Consider the following 27,355-nt stretch of genomic DNA (forward strand, 5'->3'; position numbering starts at 1 on the left):
TTTGCACGTGCTCTTCGGTTGCGATGGCCTTGGTATGAATGGAAGGAACCCCACAGATTATGGGTAGGATTTGGCAACCCTTGCCCGGAGGGTGATCTCAACTTCTTTTATGCTTCGACTTCCATCACAGTGGGGGACGGCGCCAAAACGCCTTTCTGGGACTCCTCTTGGCTTTTCGGGCACAAACCCAAGGATATTGCACCGCTAATTTTTGAGGCTTCGAGGAGAAAGAATTGGAAGGTGCGGGAGGCTCTCAAAGGCGATGCATGGATATTCAAAATCAACTTCAACATCGTCATCTCTGTTGATCACATTCGGGATTTTTTCTCTCTATGGATGCTTGTGAATGACGTTCACCTTGATGAACAACTTGAAGATGACATTGTTTGGAAGCACTCGAGCGATGGGATCTACATGGCGGCCACCGCGTACAAGGCCCAGTTCCTTGGATTAAATCACTACCCTATGGGTCACATGGTTTGGAAAGTCTGGGCTCCCCCAAAGGTAAATTTTTTCGCATGGTTGGCCCTCCAAGATAGGATGTGGACTGCCGACCGTCTGGATAGACGGGGTTGGGCAAATTGTGGCCTCTGTTCTCTTTGCAAAAGGGAACAAGAAACTGGTGCACATCTCTTTTTCAAGTGCCGCTACACGCTTAGACTATAAAAAACAACAAAGCCTTTAGTCCCAAACAAGTTGGGGTAGGCTAGAGGTGAAACCCATAAGATCTCGCAACCAACTCATGGCTCTGGCACATGGATAGCAAGCTTCCACGCACCCCTGTCCATAGCTAGCTCTTTGTCGATACTCCAATCCTTCAGGTCTCTCTTAACGGACTTCTCCCATGTCAAAATCGGTCGACCCCGCCCTCTCTTGACATTCTCCGCACGCTTTAGCCGTCCGCTGTGCACTGGAGCTTCTGGAGGCCTGCGCTGAATATGCCCAAACCATCTCAAACGATGTTGGACAAGCTTCTCCTCAATTGGTGCTACCCAACTCTATCTCGTATATCATCATTCCGGACTCGATCCTTCCTCGTGTGGCCACACATCCATCTCAACATACGCATCTCCGCCACACCTAACTGTTGAACATGTCGCCTTTTAGTCGGCCAACACTCCGCGCCATACAACATTGCGGGTCGAACCGCCGTCCTGTAGAACTTGCCTTTTAGCTTTTGTGGCACTCTCTTGTCACAGAGAATGCCAGAAGCTTGGCGCCACTTCATCCATCCGGCTTTGATTCGATGGTTCACATCTTCATCAATACCCCCATCCTCCTGCAACATTGACCCCAAATACCGAAAGGTGTCCTTCCGAGGTACCACCTGGCCATCAAGGCTAACCTCCTCCTCCTCACAGCTAGTAGTACTGAAACCGCACATCATGTACTCGGTTTTAGTTCTACTAAGCCTAAACCCTTTCGATTCCAAGGTTTGTCTCCATAACTCTAACTTCCTATTTACCCCCGTCCGACTATCGTCAACTAGCACCACATCATCCGCAAAGAGCATACACCATGGGATATCTCCTTGTATACCCCTTGTGACCTCATCCATCACCAATGCAAAAAGATAAGGGCTCAAAGCTGACCCCTGATGCAGTCCTATCTTAATCGGGAAGTCATCGGTGTCGACATCACTTGTTCGAACACTTGTCACAACATTATTGTACATGTCCTTGATGAGGGTAATGTACTTTGGTGGGACTTTGTGTTTCTCCAAGGCCCACCACATGACAAAAATCAATACAGTTTTCATTGCGATTCGATCCTGCGACCTCCAGGTCAATGGCACGAGGCGCAAACCAACACAGCACCTACGGTTAACTATGGAGGTCAATCATTGCCGAGCTTGGCCTTGCTCACATGGACACCTCGGACTGGCACCTTGCTGACTCTGTCCACGAATGGTGGGACAAGCAAACTGACAACCGTGTCCCCAGCCGAAGCGCCTCGGCTTCCCTCGCCATGCTTGTCTCTTGGACCATTTGGAACAAGCGCAACGCCCGGGTGTTCCGGCACAAGTGCGCGCCGCCGCCTATCCTTCTTAACATCATCATGGACGAGGCAAAGCTTTGGGTTACTGCGGGTGCTAAAAGGCTAGGGTTTATTATCTTGCGTGAGTAGTTGTCATGCCGTGTATTTGGGTGTTACTGTAAAACTCTAATCTCTATTCCTCTCTTATTTAATAGATGAGGCAAATCTTTTGCCTCCGTTTTGAAAATAAAATAAAATAATAACTAGTTATTTCTAAAAACATGGTGAGACATATTGTGCTAAATGATCATCTCTTGTCTTCTCTTAATTAAGAGAAGACAAGCCTTTTCTTATCAATTCTCTCTCCTCCACCTCGTCATTTATCCTACATGGCATTGCTAAGATAGAACCATTATACATGCCCTAACATACTAGAAGTCCGTAACTTCTTAGTACTCCACAGTTTGTTACACTGACTCTGCTGGCTCCCAGCACATACTGACGACCTGCCTGAACAGCTGACCTAGCTGAAGGCAAGCCAGCCAGACCAACCATCAACTGCAATTTTCATGTAGTGACAGGACATACGTAGAGCCTGAAACCATGCCACAACGTTCTCTCCAACTACATGTAATCCGAGATTTTTTTTTTTGAAACCATAATCCGAGATTTCCATGTTGAATCAGAGGGTCAGAATGTACGCAGAGGTCAGCAGATTGAAACATGCACTAGTAGCTCGACCCACGTTGGCACACTAGTAGCAACCGGCTTAACACATGAACCTCATGACACATCACTGATAAGGCGTTTGTAACCGAGATGAACTGGCGCGGCGCAATGCATGCACGGGTCACGAGTTCTGGTGCTCAGGCCACTAATTTTTTTTGCCTAAGTAGCATAAGTTATGGGCATGCAGATCTGCAGGACAAATGTTTCACGGATTCAAAAATATTCAAAATCTCACTACAAATTTTCTTGAAGCACCACGCTACTACGACTCGACATGACAACTCACACTCACAGACACCAGATGTTTCTCCCGAACAAAAACAAAACACACTAATAACTCTCCATCTAGAAGACCAAAATTACCCCATCAAGACAGCATGCGCGATTGCTCGCTGACCTCGAGCAGGAGTAACCCATGGCTAGCTATAGTTTCCTTCAATGGCTAACGGATCGGCCGCGCAAAGACGGAGCTAGCTAGCCGTACATGCATGGAGATGACCAAAAAGCAGTAGTGCTACTAGACCCTGGCAAGCTAGCCTCCAACGGCTAGCCAATAAATACTAGGCAATAAAGCAAGTAACGCTGGCGCCGCCGACAGGCTAGGTAACGTAGACGGCGGCGGTAGCATGCAGGTGCAGCTCTCTCTGGCCCTAGCGAGCCACGGCCCTGCAGACCAGCGGCGTGGCCATCTCCAGCGACATCTTCAGGCGCTCTGACAGGTCGACGCCCCCCGAGGCCGCGGTCGCGGGAGCCCACTCGAACCGGTGCAGCAGCTGGGCGAGCCAGAGGTGGACGGTGGCGAGGGCCAGCATCTTGCCGGGGCACACGCGCCGCCCGGCGCCGAACGGGGCCAGGCGGAGGTCGCTGCCCAGCACGCTCACCTCCTCCTCCATGAACCGCTCCGGCCGGAACAGCTCCGGCTCGGGCCACACCGCCGCGTCGTGCGCGATGGCCCACATGTTCACCATCGCCGTCGTGCCGGCCGGGACGAGGTGGCCGCCGACGTGCGCGTCGTGCACGGCCAGCCGCGCCCACGAGAGGAGCGGGCCCGGCGGGTGCATGCGCAGCGTCTCCTTGACGATGCACTGGATGTAGGGGAGCCTCGCCACGTCCTCGTCCATCACGGCCCTGCCCCGCCCCACCACGGCGTCCAGCTCCGCCCGGGCCTTCGACTGGATCTCCGGGTGCAGCACCATCCTGGCCATGATCCACTCCATCAAGATCGCCACCGTGTCCGTCCCTCGAAAGATCATCTCCTGAAACGTACAGTCCGTATTATTAGCAAACGCACGACGACGACTTGAATGCAATCAGTCGTACTCTGGATCTTTTTGTCGGTATGCCTGTAGAGTACAGAGTTTCGCCGAGCCTTACCCAAAGAACGGCGATCATGTCGGACTCTGACATCTTGTCTTCTCCGTCGAGGCCGAGGAGCACATCGACGAAGTCGCCGGAGAGCTCATCCGCAATGCCTGATCCGCTGGCGCGCCTCGCTTTGTGCTCCTGAATGATGTTACCGACATACGCCTCCACCTGCCGGACTAACCTGTTGCACCGGCGTCGCACGCCCTGGAGGTCGAGCCACTTGAGGAATGGCAGGTGATCTGCCCAGTTGAACTTGCCGAGGAGGTCGTACCCTTCGTTTACCATCTCCTCCACGACGACTCCTTCTTGGCTTGTGAAGTCATCGTAGCGCTTGCCGAAGACGACGGCCATGACGTGGTTTAGGGACGCCGCGTGCAGGAACCGCCGAGGGGCGACTTCGCCGTGGCGGGCCATGAGGGAGGCGACGTCGCCGAGCATGCGCGTCCCAATAGAGGAGCGATGGGGTGCGGAGGCCGCCACGCGGCGCGGGCCGAAGAGGTGCGCCGCGGCGAGACGGCGGAGGGCACGCCAGTGAGCGTCGCCCGACGGGGCGAAGCCCATTGCGCGGTGGAAGAGGAGGTGGCGCGCCGCGTCCTTCACAGGGCGGTCGCCGAACGCCGGGTTGACGAGTATCTCACGCGCCGTATCTTGCCGGCTCGACACGACCACGCGGGTGAGGCCGACGGAGAAGGACATCAATGCCGCGCCGCCATGGACAGAGCGGGACAGCGCCGCCATGACGCGGTGCGCCACGGGGCTGGAGAGCGCGGTGACCACGCCTGGTGGGCCTGGAGGCGGGCGACGGCAGAGGGACAAGGCCCACGCCGGACCGCCCGGTGAGAGCCACAGGAGGGAGGCGGCGAGGAGAAGCACGGCGAGCAGGGGTGGGAGCAGGGTGGTAGCCGGGAGGAGGAGCAGGAGGGAGTCTTCCGGGCAGGTAGCCATGGAAAGATCCATGGCAGTGCCTGGCGTGGGATTCTTGAGAAGTTTCTTGGAAGCAAATGGTTCGAAGGTGAGGCTGAGATGAGAAGGCGAGTGGGCGTTTAAATAGGAGAGCTTGGCCCTGCAAACATTTGCCAATGTATTTTTCACTGCCGAGGAAATAGAGGATAGTATTATGTGTCTAATGAATTTTCTTAATTACCAAGCGTTTCAGTACAACCGTGTAACAGTCCATGATGAGTACAATTAGCTGTACAAAATAATGAACAGAATTTTGGCAAACGGTGTGACCTTTCAAAAAAAATCATGTCAATGGTCATTAAGACTAGCCATGGTGGGAGTAACTTACATAGTGACATACTCCATACCATGAAAAAAGGACGCACGCTTTCGAAAAATCAAGACCATAAAATTTGATCAATAATATATATTTTTGTGAGTTAAAAATTATACCACCGAAAACTTTTTTCAATACAAATTCAACGGTATAATTTTTATCACGTAAAACCAACAGTTGGTTGGTCTAATTTATGGTCACAGTTGATTTTTGAGATGCGTGCACACCTTTTGTTTGGAACGGAAGGGGTAACACACTGGAAAGTAAATTTGCTTATGTGACATCTGTTAATGATGAAGAGATGCTTGTGGCAACATAGCGCACCACAAGACAAAGTGAGTTTATATTTTTAGTAAATGAAGGTTTGCGTAATACTACTACCCACTATGAATATACTCCCCACTATGACGTAGTAGTTACTCACGCACGTCTCACACCCCCGTAGTTGTGTTGCTGCGTTTTCATTATCGCTCGGAGCTCCACACCGCCTTGTCCTCACCAAAGAAAATCGGCTGGCAAATTTTTCATTTTCAGACAAAGTTACCAATAGCAAATGTATGAAAAAAAATACCGTTTCAAAAAAGATAATATGCATGCTAGAGCGGGAGATCGAGTCCAAAAAAAATGATTAAAATGTCATAGATTACCTTGTTTCGACATTTCATATGAATCGTGAACAAAAAGCAGACCAAAAGGAAGAAAAAAAAGCATTGTCTGCACATAATTTTGTGCTTATTAAAATTGTGCAAAACATATTTGTGATAAATAACTTGGACAAAACATAATAAATTTTATTTACACAGTGAGTATCAAACAGCCACCACAGCACCATCACCGCCAGGAAAACAGCTCGGCGTGTGAGCTGCATGCAGAATTGGTGCTCGGCGAGTTAACAGTCGCGATCGCGCGATTTAGCTGTGCCTTAAAATTTGCCGCACCACGAATCAGTGAGCGGTGGTGAACTGGAAAACCGAAGTTGCCCCGCAAATATCTCCTCAGGTCGAATTGATGGACACCCTTTTTGTGACGGGGGAATTGATGGACACTTAACTACCCTATTATCTTGGAATAAAACTCCTTATTTCCCCGGAAAAAGAGCACCTTAATTCACGGCAAGTAACGCCTCATGCCGTTGATTTTGCAAAATCATTTTCATGGCTAACGCCGCATCAATGACGATGAACCTAAAAGAAGAAGAAAAAACGTATATACTACTATTGCCTCCCATGATAAACTGGTGACAACTATCAGATCGCCGGGAAACAACGCATTAAGAGCAAACAGCCGCGCGCGATCGCCGTCACTATACATGCCGATTCGGCTGCCCCTAAAATGAACATTTTATTTACAGATCAGGGAAACACCGCGCGGTGAACTGAAATTAAGCTCCCCTGCAGATAAGCCCGCGCGCAATCGACCATTACCGCCCGGCCCGGTCCGGTCCGTCCCGTTGCCGGCGTGAAGTGCCCTAGCAAATGGCCCCAAATCGCGGCACGTAACGCCTTCCCTCAGTTCGTCTCAAAACCGTGCGTGAACGGTAGCCAGCCGTGTGCCATGGATCCGTTGGTTCGCCTTTTCTGTCCTTTTGATCGATGTTGTTGCGTCTTGGTGGTTGATGCAGTTTTAATTTCGATTTACCTTTTCTCGCCCTGGTCCGTCGTCCGAGGACGTCTAGCGGACGCCCGTAGCTGCTGATGCGCCGCACGGAGCGCAGGACGTGTGCCGGCGCGCGAACCGTCCGGTTAGAAAGTGCATGCAGCGGCAGCAGGGATAAGCGAATTAACTACGGCGTCGCGCCGAGTCCACAGAGATCCTACCTACACTATAGATAGATAGGCGTTGGCGGCTTGGTGGCGGGCTGGAGCTACGCAGCTAACTATAGCTCCGGATTGGCTGTCGATGCATGAACAAGGCACGCACCGTGGTCCGGGTGTTTGACAAGGCGATCCAGTGGGCAAGACGCGGCTCTTTTCACTATTTTGAATCTTTCAGAAAATTTTCAAACAATGAACTTCACACAAAACTATTTCACGATCCGACCCTTTTGACAACACCCCAAGTCGTGGCGTTTCTTCTCTATTTGGAAACATCAAGCTAGCCAGCATTGCTGGCTTGATCGAGACGCTACGTGGTAGGGCAGAAACGCCAAAGTATGTCGCGTTGCTGGAAACGCCAAGAGTGGCTGGCGTTGCTGCCCGAGCATGAAACGCCGTGGGTGTTGGCGTTGCAACTAGCTTGTTCATATTGCTATTTATTTATAAAGTGGAGCAACGCTGGTTAGTTCAGCGTTTTCAAATAGAAAAGAAACGACACGGCTTGTGGCGTTACCAAAAGGGTCAAATTATGAAATAGTTTTATGTGAAGTTCATTTTATGTGAAAGTTTTTTAAAAGGGTCAAAATAGTGAAGAAGGCCGCAAGACGCGCCCACTGGGACGCCGGAGCGCCGCAAGTACGTATAGCGCAGGCGCCTCGCGGGCAAAGACTAGTAGGAAGGAATTGCATGAACCATCACTATTGCACAAAACGCCTACTATATGAGTTTGTTGCAGAAGATACCATATATTGATGTAACATATTGCAGCTCTGGATGGACCTCGTCTCCATCGCTAGTACTATTACTTTTAAAGACTGTGAGGATACTCCGGTGTGGAAGTATAGTGCAAATGGGCAATATTCTGTTAAATCCTTTTACAATATTGTAAACTTTAGAGGTATCCTCCCTGTCCATACACAAAATGTGTGGAAGCTGAGGATTGTCCCTAGAGTTCAAATTTCTCTTTGGCTAGTATATAATAATAAGATTCTAACCAGGGATAATCTTGCTAAGAGGCAGCATGTCCCAGACATGACTTGCGTATTTTGCTCTGAAGCAGAATCTTGCCAGCATCTATTTTTTGATTGTGTAGTGTCGATTGAACTCTGGAGAACTATTGCGGACATATCAGGAGTTGGCAAGGTCTAATATTGAGAACCTTGCAGCCTGGTGGGTGTCCAATAAGAAACATGCAGTGGTGAATGCTTTACATGCAGCTGCGATGTGGGGTCTCTGGAAGATCAGGAATAACCTGTGTTTCAATCGATCTGTGTGGTATGGTATGCAGAAAATCTGGAGACAGGTGGCCCTGGAGCTGGCAGCGTGGGAGGTCCTGTTCTCAAACAATGCAAGAACGCAGGTCTCTGCTATGGTGGAAAAAAATCGAGAAATTGGCCAGAGATCCTCCTATGCTGATGTGGCCAGACCCCGGCTGATCCTCTCAAGCTGCACAGGGGGCAGGACTGGTGAGGAAACAAAAGGAGAAAAGAAGATTGATGCTGTTGTTACTCCCCTTCTGGCTGTATTAAGAGCAGACTAGATGAAAATCCCCCTGTGTACCTCTTATATTTACTTTCTGTTTTAGTAAACTTGAGCTTTCAGTAGACCTGGGCTGTGCTTGTAACCTGGTGCAGGTTAGTCCCAGGTAGCTTTTTCTTGTGCTGAGACAGCTGCTGATGCTGTGCTCCGCGGACTGTATTGGTGTAGGCTTGTCACACTGATTTCGTTGCATGCAATGGAATCGGGGCTTCGTGCCCTTTTGCTCTAAAAAAACATATTGCAGCTCGATCTAATCTAGTGTTTGAATACATTGACATAATTTAAGACAAATGAGTCCTAAGTGCACACGTGGCAATAAAAACCGGTCACATCAGCCAATATATTACACCATCATCATCTTCAAAACCTGTGGTCTAATTGAGCCGAAGCTTTTCCAAATTAGTATTGAATACATATAATATTTACTGGAACTGTTTCCCATTTTTCTAAAAATGTCAAAATTTGAACCAAAAATACGTATGGGCTAACTATTACTTCCATTATCTAGCAAACCATTGATCCAAATGGGGTAAAACTTTCTCAAAATGGTACTGTAGACATGCGAAATTTATTGGATTTTTTTCATATTTTCTAAAATTGTTAAATTTTGAACCAAAATTTGAATGAAACAAGTTTGGCATGTGATCACCAGCATCATAAACATGGCAGCTATTAGATTTAGCATCCTAGTAGTTGCTATGTGGCCACTACAACAAATTAGTTGTGATATGGCCAATACAACCATCATAAAATAATATGACTAGTCTCACACTCCTAGTATCGATGAGGTGCTCCAGCTCCCAGCGGCCGGCGATTGCGTCTACCCGCCACTGCCACCGCCATCGTCATTGCCATCGTCACCGGCACCGCCTGCAGCCATCGAGACATACACGCTGGCAGGACGTAGTGCGGGAGGGTCAGCACGCCGCCGGTGTAGCTCGGAGCATCGAAGGAGGGGGAGGCCTACCTTGATCAGTGGCGCCACCGGGCGCTAGAGGAGGAGTGGGCCGATGGGAAGTGCCGCATGCAACGCGAGTGCGACAAGGAGGAGCGCCGGCAGCGCTCGCCGCGCGAGAAGGAGGAGTGATGGGAGCAGGAGGAGGAGGCGCGCGCGACGCTAGGCAGGCCCGCCGGAGGAGGTTGTGTGGGCGGCCTACTAGATGACGTTCCCCTGGGCGTAGCCGCCGGAGTTCTTCGATCTCACCCACTCCAATGACAAGGACGACACTTAGATATGTGGGCGAGGACGGCTAGGAGGCCTTTATTTTTATTTTTATTATATTTTTATGTTTAATTATGTTTGAAGTGGACTTTGGCCCGCGGTTTTAATGTTTAAGTAAAATCGTATGTTTTAAATTTAAATATTTGTGTGCCTATTTAGTTTTTTAAGACCATGCGGACAAATGCGGCCACGGTGGGCGCATCGACCAAACCAAATAAAAAACCGGACACGCGCATCTGCTCGGCGGACTCAAAACGGACAAAAGGCGGACAAAATCACGTTTCCTTGAATCGGCCTGTTGGAATTGCCCTTGCAAGTGGGACCTATTTGTTTGGAATTATGTCAATGTATCTAAACACTAGATTAGACCTATTTGCAATGTATTACACTAATATGTGATATTTTTTGCAACAACCCGTATAATATGTGTTTTATGCAACACCAATAAGTGGTGATTTGTGCAATTCCCTCATACTAGTGGGGAAGAAAGATGCTCACCGTCTTTGCTCGCCAGAAAGCACCTCAGGTTTGCTGCCAAGGTTTGGAAACGACAACACAAGTTCATTCCCGTTTTTGATGATAATTGCAAATTTATTATTGACCTGGTAGACTTTCTGGAGGAACATCGTCGGCTCTCTCCTACCGAGGGTGAGCTGTGTTGTGATGCTCATCTTGCGCTGGAGGACTCGTTTGTGCGGCAAGTAGCCTACTGGCGGCAACATGGGAAGTGTCGTGCCGTGGTGGAGGGCGACGAGAATACCGGCTACTTCCACTCCCGCCCGTCCCATCGACGCCGCTGCAACGCCAACCAGGTGCTCACCGTCGACGGCGTTGAGCTTATTGCTCACAACGCTAAGGAGGCGGCGCTGCGGTTTCTACTCCAACCTGCTTGGTCGGGCCCCCCTCACCTTCTGGGGCTTCGACTTAGCGTCCCTCTGCGCCGACACGCCCTCTGTCGATGGTGCCTCGCTGGTTGCGCCATTCTATCGGGACGAGATCCGCGCAGCTGTCTTCGCTTTGGACCAGGCAAGCGTTGTCGGTCCGGATGGGCTTGGGCCTGCCTTCTACCAAGCCCCCTGGCCGGCGGTTGCAAATGACCTGCAACCCTTCTTTGATGATGTCCGCAACGGCTCCGCGCGCCTCGACGGGATCAACAAGGCCCTCATCGCCCTGCTTCCCAAGATGGAGTGGTGCCGCCTCCAGGGGGATTTTCGTCCTGTTTCTCTTCAGAACAGTGACATGAAGATCTTTAGCCGAGGTCTGGCCACGCGGCTTCAGCGGCAGATTGTCGCCCTCATTGATGAGGACCAGTCCGGCTTCCTGTCCAGCCGCAACATTTCGGAGAACTTTGTCTACACTACGGAGCTCGTACAGTGCTGCCGTAAACGAGGGGCCTCGGGCTGGTGTTAAAACTCGACGTCGCCAAAGCCTTTGATTCCATCGCCTGGACCAGCCTTCGCCGGATCATGGAGGTACAGGGGTTTCCGGCTGCCTGGTGTGACTGGATGGCTCTCATCCTCAATTCTTCGAAGGCTGTGCTGCTCCTCAATGGTGTCCCTGGGCGGTGGTTCGTGGTATGGAAGGGGCCACGTCAGGGTGATAATGTCTCCCCCTACCTGTTCCTCCTGGTCGCCGACATGCTCCAACGCATGATCCGGACGGTCGGGCTCTTCAGCATCCTATGGTTGAGGGGGAGCCACCGGTTGTGCTTCAGTACGCCACGACACATTGATCATCATGCGCACTGTCTCGGAGGCTGCAGCGCAGCTGCGCGTCATCCTTGACCTTTTCGCCGCCGCGACGGGGCTCGTCATCAACTTCTCCAAGAGCACCCTCGTCCCCATGCATGTTGATCTAGTGGTGCTCGTGGCTATCGAGGCGTCCTTCGAGTGCAGCGTTGGCTCCTTCCCTCAGTCCTACCATGGGTTGCCGCTCTCCTGCAACAAGCTCAAGCTCGATGACTTTACCCCCATGATTGTTAAGGTGGACCGATACCTTGCGGGGTGGCGGGAGGGACTGTTGTCCCCTACGGGGCGTCTGGTGATCATCAACGCGGTGCTCGACTCCATCCCTGCATACGCCATGGCAGCCATGCGACAGTTTTGGCTAAGCTGGCCGGTTTACGGCGGGCGTTCCTGTGGAATGTTGTTGATCAGGCCTCTGGCGCTTAGTTTCTTGTAGATTGGGAAAGGGTTTGTTGGTCCAAGGTCAAGGGCTCTTGGGGAATGTAGCATGCAATTTCAAAAATTTCCCTACGCTCACGCAAGATCTATCTAGGAGATGCATAGCAATGAGAGGGGGAGAGTGTGCCTACGTACCCTCGTAGACCGAAAGCGGAAGCGTTTGACAATGCAGTTGATGTAGTCGAACTTCTTCTAGCTCTGACTAATCAAGTACCGAACATACGACACCTCCGAGTTCTACACACGTACAGCTCGATGACGTTCCTCGCCCTCTTCATCCAGCAAGGTGTTGAGGAAGTAGATGAGTTCCTTTAGCACGACGGCATGGTGACAGTGATGGTAAAGTGATCCGCACAGGACTTCGCCTAAGCACCGCGACAATATGACCGGGGGTGTAAACTGTGGAGGGGGCACCAAACACGGCTAACAGTTGATGTTGTGTGTTGTAAGCGCCCCCTCCCCACATATATATAGGTTGGAGGGGAGGAGAGGCAGCCAATGGGGAGCCCCAAGTAGGCCGAATCCTACTTGGGATCCTCCCCAAATCAGCCTCTCCCTTCCTTATTTTGCCGGAAAAGAAAGGGAAGGGAGAAGAGAGAAAGGAATGGGGGTCGACCCTCCTAGTTCCTTCTCCAATTCGTGCTCCTGCCCGGGGGGCACCCCTTGTGGGCTGGTGTGCTCCCCTCTTATGGCCCACATGGCCCATATCTTCTCCCTGGGGGTTCTGGTAACCCCTTCGGTCCTCCGATATGTACCCGGTACCTTCCGAAACACTTCCGGTGTCTGAATACTATCGTCCTATATATAAATCTTTACCTCTCGACCATTTCGAGACTCCTCGTCATGTCCGTGCACTGGTACATGTCAGTGCTATACAAAAGGTTTTTAACCCCTTCCCACGACGGCATTTGGAACCATCGCCAAGTGAGAGTGGGCGATAGGAGGGGTCCTTCCCACACGACCCAGAAATCACCGGGGATAGGCCCTCCTGGGACACCAAATGAGTTCGTGTGCGATCAGGTGACCCATGGAAACCCAATCATTTCCGTAGGCATGTACATCCCACACAGTGAATCCCAGAAAAAAAATTCCGTAGGTATGTATATCACACACATTCAATCCAAGGAATAGATTTCCGTTCTTATGTACATCCCACACAGTCAATCCAAGGAAAACGTTTTTGTTCATATGTACATCCCACACAGGTTTATGTATAGGCTCGTGTGTGATACGTGTAACTATCACACACGCTCTGCCTTGGTTAAACGTTTGCTTTTATCAACTACATCACACACGATTTGATGAAGAAAACTGTGTGGCATTGGGCTATCCATCACTAGCGCTTTTACTTCTAGAACCGTTTGCAAAGTTCTATGACCCATTTTTTAGATTTATTATTTTACAATTAATAATTCCAGTATTACAGAAATTCACATTTCATATCGAATAGCTGTTTGCCAATTTCATATTAGGCACATAGATATATTTTAACATCACAGTACGATAGCTACCGAAAAACAACACAATACATCATATAGATAGTTCAACTTCATAAGAACAATATTAGAACAATATATTCATTTCCCTAATCGAGATCATCCAGGCTCGCCTTATCCACCTCTGCTTTCAGTTCAATAAGAACCTGGTTTGCACTGGCCAACTAGGAAAGTGCCTCCTTCTTCGCCAACACCATCTTAGCAAATCTAATTAAAAAAAATCCAAGCTCATTCTCCACCTTCCTCTTTTTATCCCGCATCTTCAAATATTCTTCAGCATTGACAACACTATCTCTAAGCCTACCTCTGTTCTCTTCCTGATACATGCTCTAGAGCTTTGCTAGGCACATCTTCAAAGACTATGGCCACTCTTGATCAACCCACTCTAAGAAAGAACACTTCCTTTCATCCTATAATATTTAAAACTAGATCAATAACAATTGTAGGGAAAATGGGTTTATAGCAACATAGAAAATCACCAACACTTATTTTAAAAAACTGAAGAAATAGGTTAATTATGACATATCTTCTCAAAAAGATCAATGTGCAAATGAATTAATTTCTACTGACATAACAACCAAATTCTGAAACATCAGAAGCTATCATTAACTACAATAACGCTACAAGTTCTTACTCATGTACTATAAATAACAAATTGAATATTTTAAGAGGAAGGTAAATATAACTGCGATAGCATAACGATAGTGTTTGGATGACAGCAAATTGATACTATCAAGTGTGTACATGCACAAATTTAGTAACATAGAACTAATAGCACTAAGGTGTCCATTATGTATGCCAAAACCGGTGTAAAGACAACTGTTGCTACATCTCGCACCGTGCCCTGCACTGGCGAGCCGATGCAGCGGAAAAAAAATCAGGGACCCGAACTCCGGAGCACCTAGTTGCTCCGACATACAGTTCCTTCGTGCCATAAAGATTTAGTATTTTACTACTTGGCTGCTCGGATGTGTGGACAAGTTGGCTCCACAAACTGCTGAAGTGGTGCCAAATAATTTTGTAATGGCACCGTTGATGAGATGGCAACATTTTTAGATACTAGGTACAAACTGTGACACTATCTTAGGACGCATTTGGTTGAAGGTGTGGTATGAATGGGTTGGGACCGTGACAGTGTCTAAATCACATCTAAAAAATGATTTGTAACAACGAAAGAGGGTCTAACCTTCTCTGCACATGCCAGAAACTTCCTCCCACTGTCCACAGATTCAAACGCAACTAGCTTCACACATGGAGATTGATGGTGACAACAAACAGACATATCTTTAGCCACCCCGCTCCATTCGTTGCACACTGATGGTCCTAGGGAACTACAAGAGGAAGAAATGACTCAAATCAACCGCCGGGTAAAAATCCTTCATTGAAAGTCATAGCCAGAGAGAGAGAGAAGAGAGGCATACCCGGGTGGTGAAGGAGTCATCGTCGGAGGAGGAACCACCGGAGAGGTCTTTGAAGAAGACCATGGCGACCCCGGTGGTAGGATGCCAGACGGCGAGAGAGAGGAAGCAAGCGAGGAAGCGGCTATAGCATAGGAAGGAAGGAAGGGGGAAACAGGGGAAATGTGACTTGTGGTCGGGGAGAAAAGGGGATGGGGAGGGGGAGGGTAGATATTTTGGCGGTAGGCCAAAAATTTCGAAATGTGGAGGGAAACTTTGTGCGCGCTACCGCCGGACACTATTCACTTTGAACAATAGTGTGCATCATAAACGATTCTTCTGCTTAACGCGCATGGGATGAGTTTGATAATTGAAATTTTGGTGGAAATTTCCCTGCGTACGTCATTGCATAATTTAACATCGCTTGCTAATTTGGGCACACAAAAGAGCGTACCAGCACACAGACCAGACTTGCTGAATCGAGCAATTTTAGTAATTAAACAGAGTCAGTTCACCTAAACATTGCTCTAGCAAAAGACCATCATTAAAAACAAAGCCTAAGTACGAATAATTTTAACAAATCCGCCACCGCGCCGGCTTATGCATCGCCGGTGTGAGATGAGACGTCGATGACTTGTCCTGGCGACATGCCGCCGTTGGTGGACTCCGTGTCCCCCTGCCGAAGTCGACCGTGTCCTCGTCCTCGGCGCTGCCCTCAAGGTTGTAGTACTCGTAGTAGTGGCTGCGCCAGAGCTCGCGTTGGTACTCCACCGTTGATTCCTCGACAAAAAAACTCTTCTCTACCTCGACCTGGGCCACGTGCAACTCCTCCTCCCGGTGCTCCTCGATCTCCGCCACCTCCTGCATCTCTAGCTCCCGCTCTACGACCTCATGAGGAAGCAGGTGCTCCATGACCACCGTCGCCTTTTCGGACATGGGTTGCATGCTGGATTCCGAGGTGGCCTGGAATATCTTGGCATGGATGGCCTCGACCCGGGCCAAGGCGACATCAGTGGCATGGAGCGCAGCTCGAGTGCTATCGACGTTTGCAGCCACCGTCGCAGCAGCTGATGACCCACAAGTATAGGGGATCTATCGTAGTCCTTTCGATAAGTAAGAGTGTCGTACCCAACGAGGAGCAGGAGGAAATGACAAGCGGTTTTCAGTAAGGTTTTCTCTGCAAGCACTGAAATTGTAGGTAACAAATAGTTTTGTGATAAGATAAATTGTAATGAGTAACAAGCAATGAAAGTAATTAAAGTGCAGCAAGGTGGCCCAATCTTTTTGTAGCAAAGGACAAGCCTGGACAATTTCTTATAATGAGAAAAGAGCTCCCGAGGACACATGGGAATTATCGTCAAGCTAGTTTTCATCACGCTCATATGATTCGCGTTCGGTACTTTGATAATTTGATATGTGGGTGGACCGGTGCTTGGGTACTTCCCTTACTTGGAAAAGCATCCCACTTATGATTAACCCCTATTGCAAGCATCCACAACTACGAAAGAAGTATTAAGGTAAACCTAACCACAACATTAAACATATAGATCCAAATCAACCCCTTATGAAGCAACACATAAACTAGGGTCTAAGCTTCTGTCACTCTAGCAACCCATCATCTAATTATTACTTCCCAATGCCTTCCTATAGGCACAAATAATGGTGAAGTGTCATGTAGTCGACGTTCACATAACACCACTAGAGGAAAGACAACATACATCTCATCAAAATATCGAACGAATATCAAATTCACATGACTACTAATAGCAAGACTTCACCCATGTCCTCAGGAACAAACGTAACTACTCACAAAGCATATTCATGTTCATAATCAGAGGAGTAATAATATGCATTAAGGATCTGAACATATGATCTTCCACCAAGTAAACCAATTAGCATCAACTACAAGGAGTAATCAACACTACTAGCAACCCACAGGTACCAATTTGTGGTTTTGATACAAGATTGGATACAAGAGATGAACTAGGGTTTTGAGAGGAGATGGTGCTGGTGAATATGTTGATGGAGATTGACCCCCTCCCGATGAGAGGATCGTTGGTGATGATGATGGTGATGATTTCCCCCTCCCGGAGGGAAGTTTCCCCGGCAGAACAGCTCTGCCGGAGCTCTAGATTGGTTCCACCTCGTGGCGGCGGAGTTTCGTCCCGTAAGCTTGCCTCTATTTTTCCAGGGTAAAAGCCTTCATATAGCAGAAGATGGGCACCAGAGGGCCGCCAGGGGGCCCAGGAGACAGGAGGCGCGCCCAGTAGGGGTGGGCGCGCCCCCACCCTCCTGGCCTGGGTGTGGGCCCCCTCTGGTAGTTTCTTCGCTCAATAATTCTTATTAATTCCAAAACTGACTTCCGTGGAGTTTTAGGATTTTTGGAGCTGTGTAGAATAGGTTTCCAATATTTGCTCCTTTTCCAGCCAGAATTCCAGCTGCCGGCATTCCCCCTCTTCATGGTAAACCTTGTAAAATAGGAGAGAATAGCCATAAGTATTGAGATATAATGTGTAATAACATCCCATAATGCAATAAATATTGATATAAAGGCATGATGCAAAATGGACGTATCAACTCCCCCAAGCTTAGACCTCGCTTGTCCTCAAGCGGAAGCCAAAATCGAAAAATATGTCCACATGTTTAAAGATAGAGGTGTCGATAAAAATAAAATACGGACATGAGGGCATCATGATCGTTCTTATAACAACAACATAAATAGATTTTATCATATGATTCCTTATGTTCAAGTAACGATCAATTCACAATGTCAAGGATGGTTCAGAAACTTCATTGGGAACTAACAAACTATCATCTCAGTCATTGAAGCAATTGCAATTTATCATAACATCAGAAAGAGTCAAGAATAGAGCTTTTCTGCAAGTCCACATACTCAACTATCATGTAGTCTTCTACAATTGCTAACACTCACGCAATACTTGTGGTTATGGAGTTTCAACCGGACACTGAGAAAGATAGGGGCTTATTGTGTTGCCTCCCAACGTATTCACCTTTAGGTGATGTCAACAATAATAGTTCATGCTAACTTACATCAATTGGATATATATATATATATATTTATATTTATATATATATCAAGATCTTTCAAACACGAGGAGCTTGCCAAAGGATAAAATGAAAAAGGGAAAGGTGGAGATCACCTTGACTCAAGCATAAAGTAAAAGCATAAAGTAAAAGATAGGCCCTTCACAGAGGGAAGCAGAGGTTGTCATGTGCTTTTAGGGTTGGATGCACAAAATCTTAATGCAAAAGAACGTCACTTTATATTGCCACTTGTATATGGACCTTTATTATGCAGTCCGGCGCTTTTATTGCTTCCATAACAAGATCGTATAAAGATTATTTTCTCTGCACTAATAAGTCATACATATTTAAAGAGCAATTTTTATTGCCTGCAACATGACAACTTACTTGAAGGATCTTACTCAATCCATAGGTAGGTATGGTGGACTCTCATGGCAAAACTGGGTTTAAGGATATTTGGAAGCACAAGTAGTATCTCTAATTGGTGCAAGGAATTTGGCTAGCATGAGGGGAAAGGCAAACTCAACATGTTTGGAAGGTCAATGACAATATACTTTAACTGAGATGTGAGAAAACATAAACCATTACGTTGTCTTCCTTGTCCAACATCAACTCTTTTAGCATGTCATACTTAATGAGTGCTTCACAATCATAAAAGATGTCCAAGATAATATATTTGTATGTGAAAACCTCTCTTTCCTTATTACTTCCTATTAATTGCAACGATGACCAAAACTACGTTTGTCAATTCTCAACAACTTTTATGCCTCATACTTTATATGTGTGAACTCATTACTATCCATAAGATCAATATGAACTCTTTTATTCTTTCTATTCTTTCTACTTTCTCAAGATCATGGCAAGATAGCAAAGCCCTTGACTCAACACTAATCTTTATTATAGATAGCTCACGGACTCGATTACATAAAGAGATCACAAAGCAAAACTCAAAACATCGATACTAAAACTTCAATCTACTAGATCAAGATGCTACTAAAAGGATCGAACTAAATAAAACGGTAAAGATAAGAGTGTGTTGGTGATACGATACCGGGGCACCTCCCCCAAGCTTGGCAGTTGCCAAGGGGAGTGCCCATACCGCTGTGATTATGTCCTCGGAGGTGATGGAGGTGGTGATGATGATGGTGGATAGTCGCACATCAAGCATAAAAGCTCCTCCAACTTGCGGATAACGCCCTTGAGTCCGACGATATGATCCTTCAACAAAATATTCTCCTGTGTGAGATACTTATTCTGTATGCGAGCTCAATCAATCATCTTGAAAGCTTCAATCTCAGTTGGAGTAAAGAGGTTAGGTAAGGGTTGAGGGATGTCTTCTTCTTCCACCACTGGAACTTGAACCTCCATGGCCTTCTTGATCCCTTCATCCTTGTTGATCCCTTCCGGTTCTTCTCTTTTCAGCTCTATCTTCAATAGCCAAGCATCCTTGTCTTCATTGTTGAAGGAGGGCGACGTCATGGTGCTCTAGATCTGTAACAAAAACAGCTCGAAACGAAAACAGAGGATATTTGCGTGATACGGTGGTCAAAGCCTTCGGGACATTATATAATGAATTTTTACTGACCAAAATACGTAACGTGCAAGAAAACGGAGTCCGGGAGGCACACGAGGTGGCCACGAGACAGGGGGGCACGCCCAGGAAGGGTGGGCGCGCCCTCCACCCTCGTGGAGGCCTCGTGTCCTTCCCGAACTACTTCTTTCTTTCCAAAATTCTTAAATATTCCAAAACGGATAAAAATTGCCCTTAGAATTGTTTTGGAGTCGGTTTACTTACCGTACCACATACCTATTCCTTTTCGGAGTCTGAAACATTCTGGAAAGTGTCCCTTATGTATTCCTTTGGGGTTACAGTCTCAACAATATTAGTTTCAACATTGATAGGATTCCTTGAGATATAATGTTTAATTCTTTGACCGTTCACCACCCTCGGACTTGTGCCTTCGAAGTTGTTGATTTTTATGGCACTGGAACGATAGACGTCCTGGATAACGTAAGGACCTTCCCATTTAGAGAGAAGTTTTCCTGCAAAAAATCTTAAACAAGAGTTGAATAATAACACATAATCACCTACGTTAAACTCACGCTTTTGTATCCTTTTGTCATACCAACGTTTGACTTTTTCTTTGAATAGCTTGGCATTCTCATAGGCTTGGGTTCTCCATTCATCAAGTGAGCTAATATCAAATAACCTCTTCTCACCGGCAAGTTTGAAGTCATAGTTGAGCTTTTTAATAGCCCAATATGCTTTATGTTCAAGTTCAAGAGGTAAGTGACAAGCTTTTCCATAAACCATCTTATACGGAGACATACCCATAGGATTTTTGTATGCAGTTCTATAGGCCCATAAAGCATCATCAAGTTTTTTGGACCAATTCTTTCTAGATCTATTCACAGTCTTTTGCAAAATTAATTTGAGCTCTCTGTTGCTCAACTCTACTTGACCACTAGACTGCGGGTGATAAGGAGATGTGATTCTATGATTAACATCATACTTAGCAAGCATCTTACGGAAAGCACCATGAATAAAATGTGAACCACCATTAGTCATAAGATATCCAGGGACTCCAAACCTTGGAAAAATAACTTCTTTAATCATCTTAATAGAGGTGTTATGATCAGCACTACTAGTTGGAATAGCTTCTACCCACTTAGTAACGTAATCAACAACAACTAAAATATGTGTATAACCATTATAGGTAGGAAAAGGTCCCATATAATCAAAGCCCCAAACATCAAACGGTTCAATAACAAGAGAATAATTCATAGGCATTTCTTGACGTCTACTAATATTACCAATTCGTTGACATTCATCACAAGAGAAGACAAACTTACGAGCATCTTTGAAGAGAGGAGGCCAATAAAAACCTGATTGCAATACCTTATGTGCAGTTCTATCTCCAGTGTGGTGTCCTCCATATGATTCAGAGTGACACTTGCGTAGGATCTGTTCCTGTTCATGCTCAGGTACACAATGTCTAATAACACCATCTACTCCTTCTTTGTAAAGGTGCGGGTCATCCCAGAAGTAATGTCTTAAATCATAAAAGAACTTTTTCTTTTGCTGGTATGTGAAACTAGGTGGTATAAATTTAGTAACAATGTAATTAGCATAATCAGCATACCAAGGAGCAGTACAAGAAGCATTAATGACCGCTAATTGTTCGTCAGAAAAACTATCATCAATTGGCAGTGGGTCATCAAGAACATTCTCTAACCTAGACAAGTTGTCTGCAACGGGGTTCTCAGCTCCCTTTCTATCAATAATGTGCAAATCAAATTCTTGGAGCAAGAGAACCCATCTAATGAGTCTAGGCTTAGCATCTTTCTTTTCCATAAGATATTTAATAGCAGCATGATCAGTGTGAATAGTAACTTTGGAATCAACAATATAAGGTCTAAACTTATCACAAGCAAACACAACTTCTAAGAATTCTTTTTAGTAGTAGCATAATTTCTCTGGGCAGTATCAAGAGTCTTACTAGCATACTAGATAACATTCAATTTCTCATCAACTCTTTGCCCTAGAACAACACCTACAACATAATCACTAGCATCACACATAATTTCAAAGGGTAAATTCCAATCAGGTGGCTGAACAATAGGTGCAGTGATCAAAGCTTTCTTAAGTATTTCAAATGCTTCTACACAATCATCATCAAAGACAAAAGGAATATCTTTTTGCAATAAATTAGTCAGAGGCCTAGAGATTTTAGGAAAGTCCTTAATGAACCTCCTATAAAAACCGGCATGACCAAGGAAACTTCTTATACCTTTTATGTCCTTGGGACATGGCATCTTTTCAATAGCATCAACTTTAGCTTTATCAACTTCAATACCCCTCTCAGAAATCTTATGCCCCAAGTAATGCCTTCATTAACCATAAAGTGGCACTTTTCCCAATTCAAGACGAGACTAGTGTCTTCGCATCTCTGCAAAACTCGATCAAGGTTGCTCAAGCAATCATCAAAAGAGGATCCATAAACGGAGAAATCATCCATGAATACCTCAAAAATCTTTTCACAAAAGTCAGAGAATATAGCCATCATGCATCTTTGAAAGGTAGCAGGTGCATTACATAAACCAAAAGGCATACATCTATAAGCAAAAGTACTGAAAGGGCAAGTAAAAGTAGTTTTTGATTGATCCCTCGCTGACACAGGTATTTGAGAGAAACCAGAATAACCATCTAGAAAGCAGAAATGTGTGTGTTTGGATAGACTTTCTAGCATTTGATCGATAAAAGGTAAAGGGTAATGATCTTTCTTAGTAGCTTTATTTAATTTACGGAAATCAATTACCATCCTATAACCTGTAACAATTCTTTGCAGGATCAATTCATCTTTATCATTAGGAACGACAGTAATACCTCCCTTTTTAGGAACACAATGGACAGGGCTTACCCAATCACTATCAGCAACGGGATAAATTATACCTACCTCAAGAAGCTTTAGTATGTCCTTTCTTACCACTTCTTTCATCTTAGGATTCAATCATCGTTGAGGATCTCTAACTGGTTTGGCATCGTCCTCCAAATAAATTTTGTGTTGGCATAGCGTGGGACTAATGCCCTTGAGATCATCCAGAGTATATCCAATAGCAGCACGATGCTTCTTGAGAGTTTTCAATAATATTTCTTCTTCTTGCTCTGAAAGGTTAGCACTAATAATAATAGGATATATTTTCTTTTCATCAAGATAAGCATACTTAAGATTATCAGGTAATGGTTTGAGTTCAAACAACGGATCACCCTTGGGTGGACGGGGATCCCCTAGAATTTCAACGGGTAGGTTGTGTTTCAGAATAGGTTCCTGTTGAAGGAACACTTCATCTATTTCCCTTCTTTCCTTCATAAACATATCATTTTCATGGTCTAGCAAATATTGTTCTAACGGATCAGTAGGAGGCACGGCAATAGAAGCAAGACCAATAATCTCATCCATACTAGATAATTCTCTATCACGAGGTTGTCTACGAAACTTAGCAAAATTAAACTCATGAGACACATCCTCTAAGCCAATTGTAACAATATCCTTTTCACAATCAATCCTAGCATTAACAGTATTCAAGAAGGGTCTACCAAAAATAATGGGACAAAAGTCATCTTGTGGGTAACCAAGAACAAGAAAATTAGCAGGATATTTAACCTTCCCACACGAGACTTCAACATCTCTAACAATCCCAAATGGCTTAATAGTATCCCTGTTGGCAAGCTTAATAGTAACATCTATATCTTCCATTTCAGTGGGTGCAATATCATGCATAATTTCTTTATATAAGTCATAGGGTATTGCCCTAGCACTAGCACCCATATCACATAAGCCATGATAACAATGATCTCCTATTTTAACAGAAATAACAGGCATGCCTACAATAGGTCTATGTATCTTAGCATCTGGTCTAGCAATATTAGCAGTCTCACCACAGAAATAAATAACATGCCCATCTAAATCATCATCCAAGAGATCTTTAACCATAACAATACTAGGTTCAACTTTGATTTTCTCAGGAGGTGTATAAGTCCTAGTATTACTCTTATGAACAACAGTCGAAGTTTTAGCAGGATCCTTTATCCTAACAGGAAAAGGAGATTTCTCAACATAGGTAGTAGGAACAATAGGATCACTATAAGTGACAGTCTTTTCTTCAACTGTAATAGGTGCAACTACTTTTACTTCAATGGAAGGTTTAAACCACTTCTCCTTAGGGAGATCAACGTGATTAGCAAAAGATTCACAAAAAGCATCTACTATCTCAGAGTCAAGTCCATACTTAGTGCTAAATCCACAAAAAACATTAGTATCCATAAAAGATTTAACACAATCAAACTTAGGTGTCATACCTGACTCCTTACCATCGTCGGAACCCCAATCTTCAGAGTTGCATTTAATTCTTTCCAATAAATCCCATTTGAATTCAATAGTCTTCAGCATATAAGAACCAGCACAGGAAATATCGAGCATGTAGCGATCATTGGGAGAAAGCCGAGCATAAAAATTTTGAATAATCATTTCTCTGGAGAGCTCATGATTGGGGCATGAATATAACATTGACTTAAGCCTCCCCCAAGCTTGAGCGATGCTTTCTCCTTCGCGAGGCCAAAAATTATATATGTAATTACGATCATGATGAACAAGATGCATAGGATAGAACTTCTGGTGAAATTCCAACTTCAATCGTTTATAATTCCATGATCCCGTATCATCACATAACCTATACCATGTAAATGCATCTCCCTTTAAAGATAAAGGGAAGACCTTCCTTTTGACAACATCATCAGGAATACCTGCAAGCTTAAATAATCCACAAACTTTATCCACAAAGATAAGGTGTAAATCGGGATGCAATGTTGCATCTCCTGCAAAGGGATTAGCTAGCAGTTTCTCTATCATACCCGAAGGAATCTCAAAGTAGATATTTTCAGTAGGTTCAGTAGGTGAAGATACCCCGAACAAGCCCCTCAAAGGGTTGGTTTCCATAGTAACAAGTGACAAAAAATTTCAGCACACTATATAAATGTTTCCTTACCAAGTTCCACTCACCAAAAGCGCTTCACTCCCCGGCAACGGCGCAAGAAAAGAGTCTCGATGACCCACAAGTATAGGGGATCTATTCGTAGTCCTTTCGATAAGTAAGAGTGCCAAACCCAATGAGGAGCAGAAGGAAATGACAAGCGGTTTTCAGTAAGGTTTTCTCTGCAAGCACTGAAATTGTAGGTAACAAATAGTTTTGTGATAAGATAAATTGTAATGAGTAACAAGCAATGAAAGTAAATAAAGTGCAGCAAGGTGGCCCAATCTTTTTGTAGCAAAGGACAAGCCTGGACAATTTCTTATAATGAGAAAAGAGCTCCCGAGGACACATGGGAATTATCGTCAAGCTAGTTTTCATCACGCTCATATGATTCGCGTTCGGTACTTTGATAATTTGATATGTGGGTGGACCGGTGCTTGGGTACTTCCCTTACTTGGACAAGCATCCCACTTATGATTAACCCCTATTGCAAGCATCCACAACTACGAAAGAAGTATTAAGGTAAACCTAACCACAACATTAAACATATAGATCCAAATCAGCCCCTTATGAAGCAACACATAAACTAGGGTCTAAGCTTCTGTCACTCTAGCAACCCATCATCTACTTATTACTTCCCAATGCCTTCCTATAGGCCCAAATAATGGTGAAGTGTCATGTAGTCGATGTTCACATAACACCACTAGAGGAAAGACAACATACATCTCATCAAAATATCGAATGAATATCAAATTCACATGACTACTAATAGCAAGACTTCACCCATGTCCTCAGGAACAAACGTAATTACTCACAAAGCATATTCATGTTCATAATCAGAGGAGTAATAATATGCATTAAGGATCTGAACATATGATCTTCCACCAAGTAAACCAATTAGCATCAACTACAAGGAGTAATCAACACTACTAGCAACCCACAGGTACCAATTTTTGGTTTTGATACAAGATTGGATACAAGAGATGAACTAGGGTTTTGAGAGGAGATGGTGCTGGTGAAGATGTTGATGGAGATTGACCCCCTCCCGATGAGAGGATCGTTGGTGATGACGATGGTGATGATTCCCCCCTCCTGGAGGGAAGTTTCCCCGGTAGAACAGCTCTGCCGGAGCTCTAGATTGGTTCCGCCAAGGTTCCGCCTCGTGGCGGCGGAGTTTCGTCCCGTAAGCTTGCCTCTGATTTTTTCCAGGGTAAAAGCCTTCATATAGCAGAAGATGGGCACCGGAGGGCCACCAGGGGGCCTAGGAGACAGGGGGCATGCCCAGTAGGGGTGGGCGCGCCCCCACCCTCCTGGCCTGGGTGTGGGACCCCTCTGGTAGTTTCTTTGCTCAATAAATCTTATTAATTCCAAAACTGACTTCTGTGGAGTTTTAGGATTTTTGGAGCTGTGCTGAATAGGTTTCCAATATTTGCTCCTTTTCCAGCCAGAATTCCAGCTCCGGCATTCCCCCTCTTCATGGTAAACCTTGTAAAATAGGCGAGAATAGCCATAAGTATTGAGATATAGTGTGTAATAACAACCCATAATGCAATAAATATTGATATAAAAGCATGATGCAAAATGGACGTATCAGTAGCAGCTGCAGCCGTCTCGGCTGCTGCAGCTGCCTCGGCTGCCGCAGACGCCCTCTCGGCGGAAGCGGCCGTGCTCAATGTGGATGTGGCGTCACTCTCGGCGTAGGCGGCCGCGCTCGGGGGAGGGGGCGGCCAATGTATGGGCCTTCACGAGGCATTTCGCAGCGTTATCTTTGCAAGAAGGGGGTGCGGGAATGGGGATCGGCATTTCTGGATTCGCGGGTTGCCGACACTGGAGCAGATGAGCCGGCGAAGCTTAAGGAGGAAGACTTAAATAGACCCAGAATTTTTCATCACAAACGATTCCTACAAAACAACTGTGTGTGATGTTGTTGATATTTTTTATTAGCTGTGAAAGACGAATCTGGAGTAAGGTGGCAACGGATGGTGTTTTAAATGTACAGGAAAGTTTGTAGTACTAATACAACTGTCATGTCAAATTTGGAAAATTTTAGGGGTCATTTGATCTTTTAAGACATTTAAGTGATTTACATGCAGCAGCTAACCAAAATGGTTTGAAAAGTCATATCTTGTGTACTTGTGTGCGATTTAATTCCACGTGCAGTAAATTGGAAGGAATTTTCAAACATATTGGTCTAACGGCTATGACACAATTAAGCATGGAGTGCCATGGCATTTAAATTCCAAAAAACTAAAAACATGAAACCTTGCTTGAGGTAATGTCATACCACCAAGATGATGTGGTACAAAAATTGGCCTATTTGACGAAAGTTTGGACACACACCCCTCACAAACCGGAGCAACTCACTAGAAGGCTCGTGGTTCCGAGAGGGAACAATGCATTTTTGCTGACGAACGGCAGATAACTTCCTCTTACGGCCTTCAAAAAACTTCTATGTGTAATGTGCACTGATACTAACTATCATGTTAAAATTTGGAAAATTTCAGGGGCCATTTGTCCTTTTGAAGAAGTGATTTCCTAGACATTTAATTACTGTAATTCTAATTTGAACTAGATATACATGCAACGGCTAACCATAATGGTTTGAAAAATCATGTCTGCGTACTTGTGTGCGAGTTAATTCCATGTGCAGTAAATTAGAAAGAAATTTCAAACATATTGGTCTCACAGCATGGACACATGCATGGAGTGCCATGGCATTTTAATTCCAAAATATTAAAAAATGATCAGAAAAACATGATACCTTGCTTCAGGTAATGT

General features: G+C 45.6%; 1 protein-coding gene across 1 annotated transcript; it reads right to left on the reverse strand.

Annotated features, from left to right (window-relative positions):
- Positions 1 to 2,896: 2,896 nt before the first annotated feature.
- LOC123044272 (cytochrome P450 78A5) lies at positions 2,897 to 5,103 on the reverse strand. The gene is made up of 2 exons (XM_044466973.1): positions 4,081 to 5,103; positions 2,897 to 3,962 (listed from the first exon to the last, which is right to left on the reverse strand). Exons 1-2 carry the CDS (start codon positions 5,026 to 5,028, stop codon positions 3,357 to 3,359), a joined length of 1,554 nt encoding a protein of 517 aa, XP_044322908.1. The 5' UTR covers positions 5,029 to 5,103; the 3' UTR covers positions 2,897 to 3,356.
- Positions 5,104 to 27,355: the final 22,252 nt, after the last annotated feature.

The sequence above is a fragment of the Triticum aestivum genome, chromosome 2B (genome assembly GCF_018294505.1).
Source record: "Triticum aestivum cultivar Chinese Spring chromosome 2B, IWGSC CS RefSeq v2.1, whole genome shotgun sequence".
In the NCBI taxonomy this organism is placed as follows: domain Eukaryota; kingdom Viridiplantae; phylum Streptophyta; class Magnoliopsida; order Poales; family Poaceae; genus Triticum; species Triticum aestivum.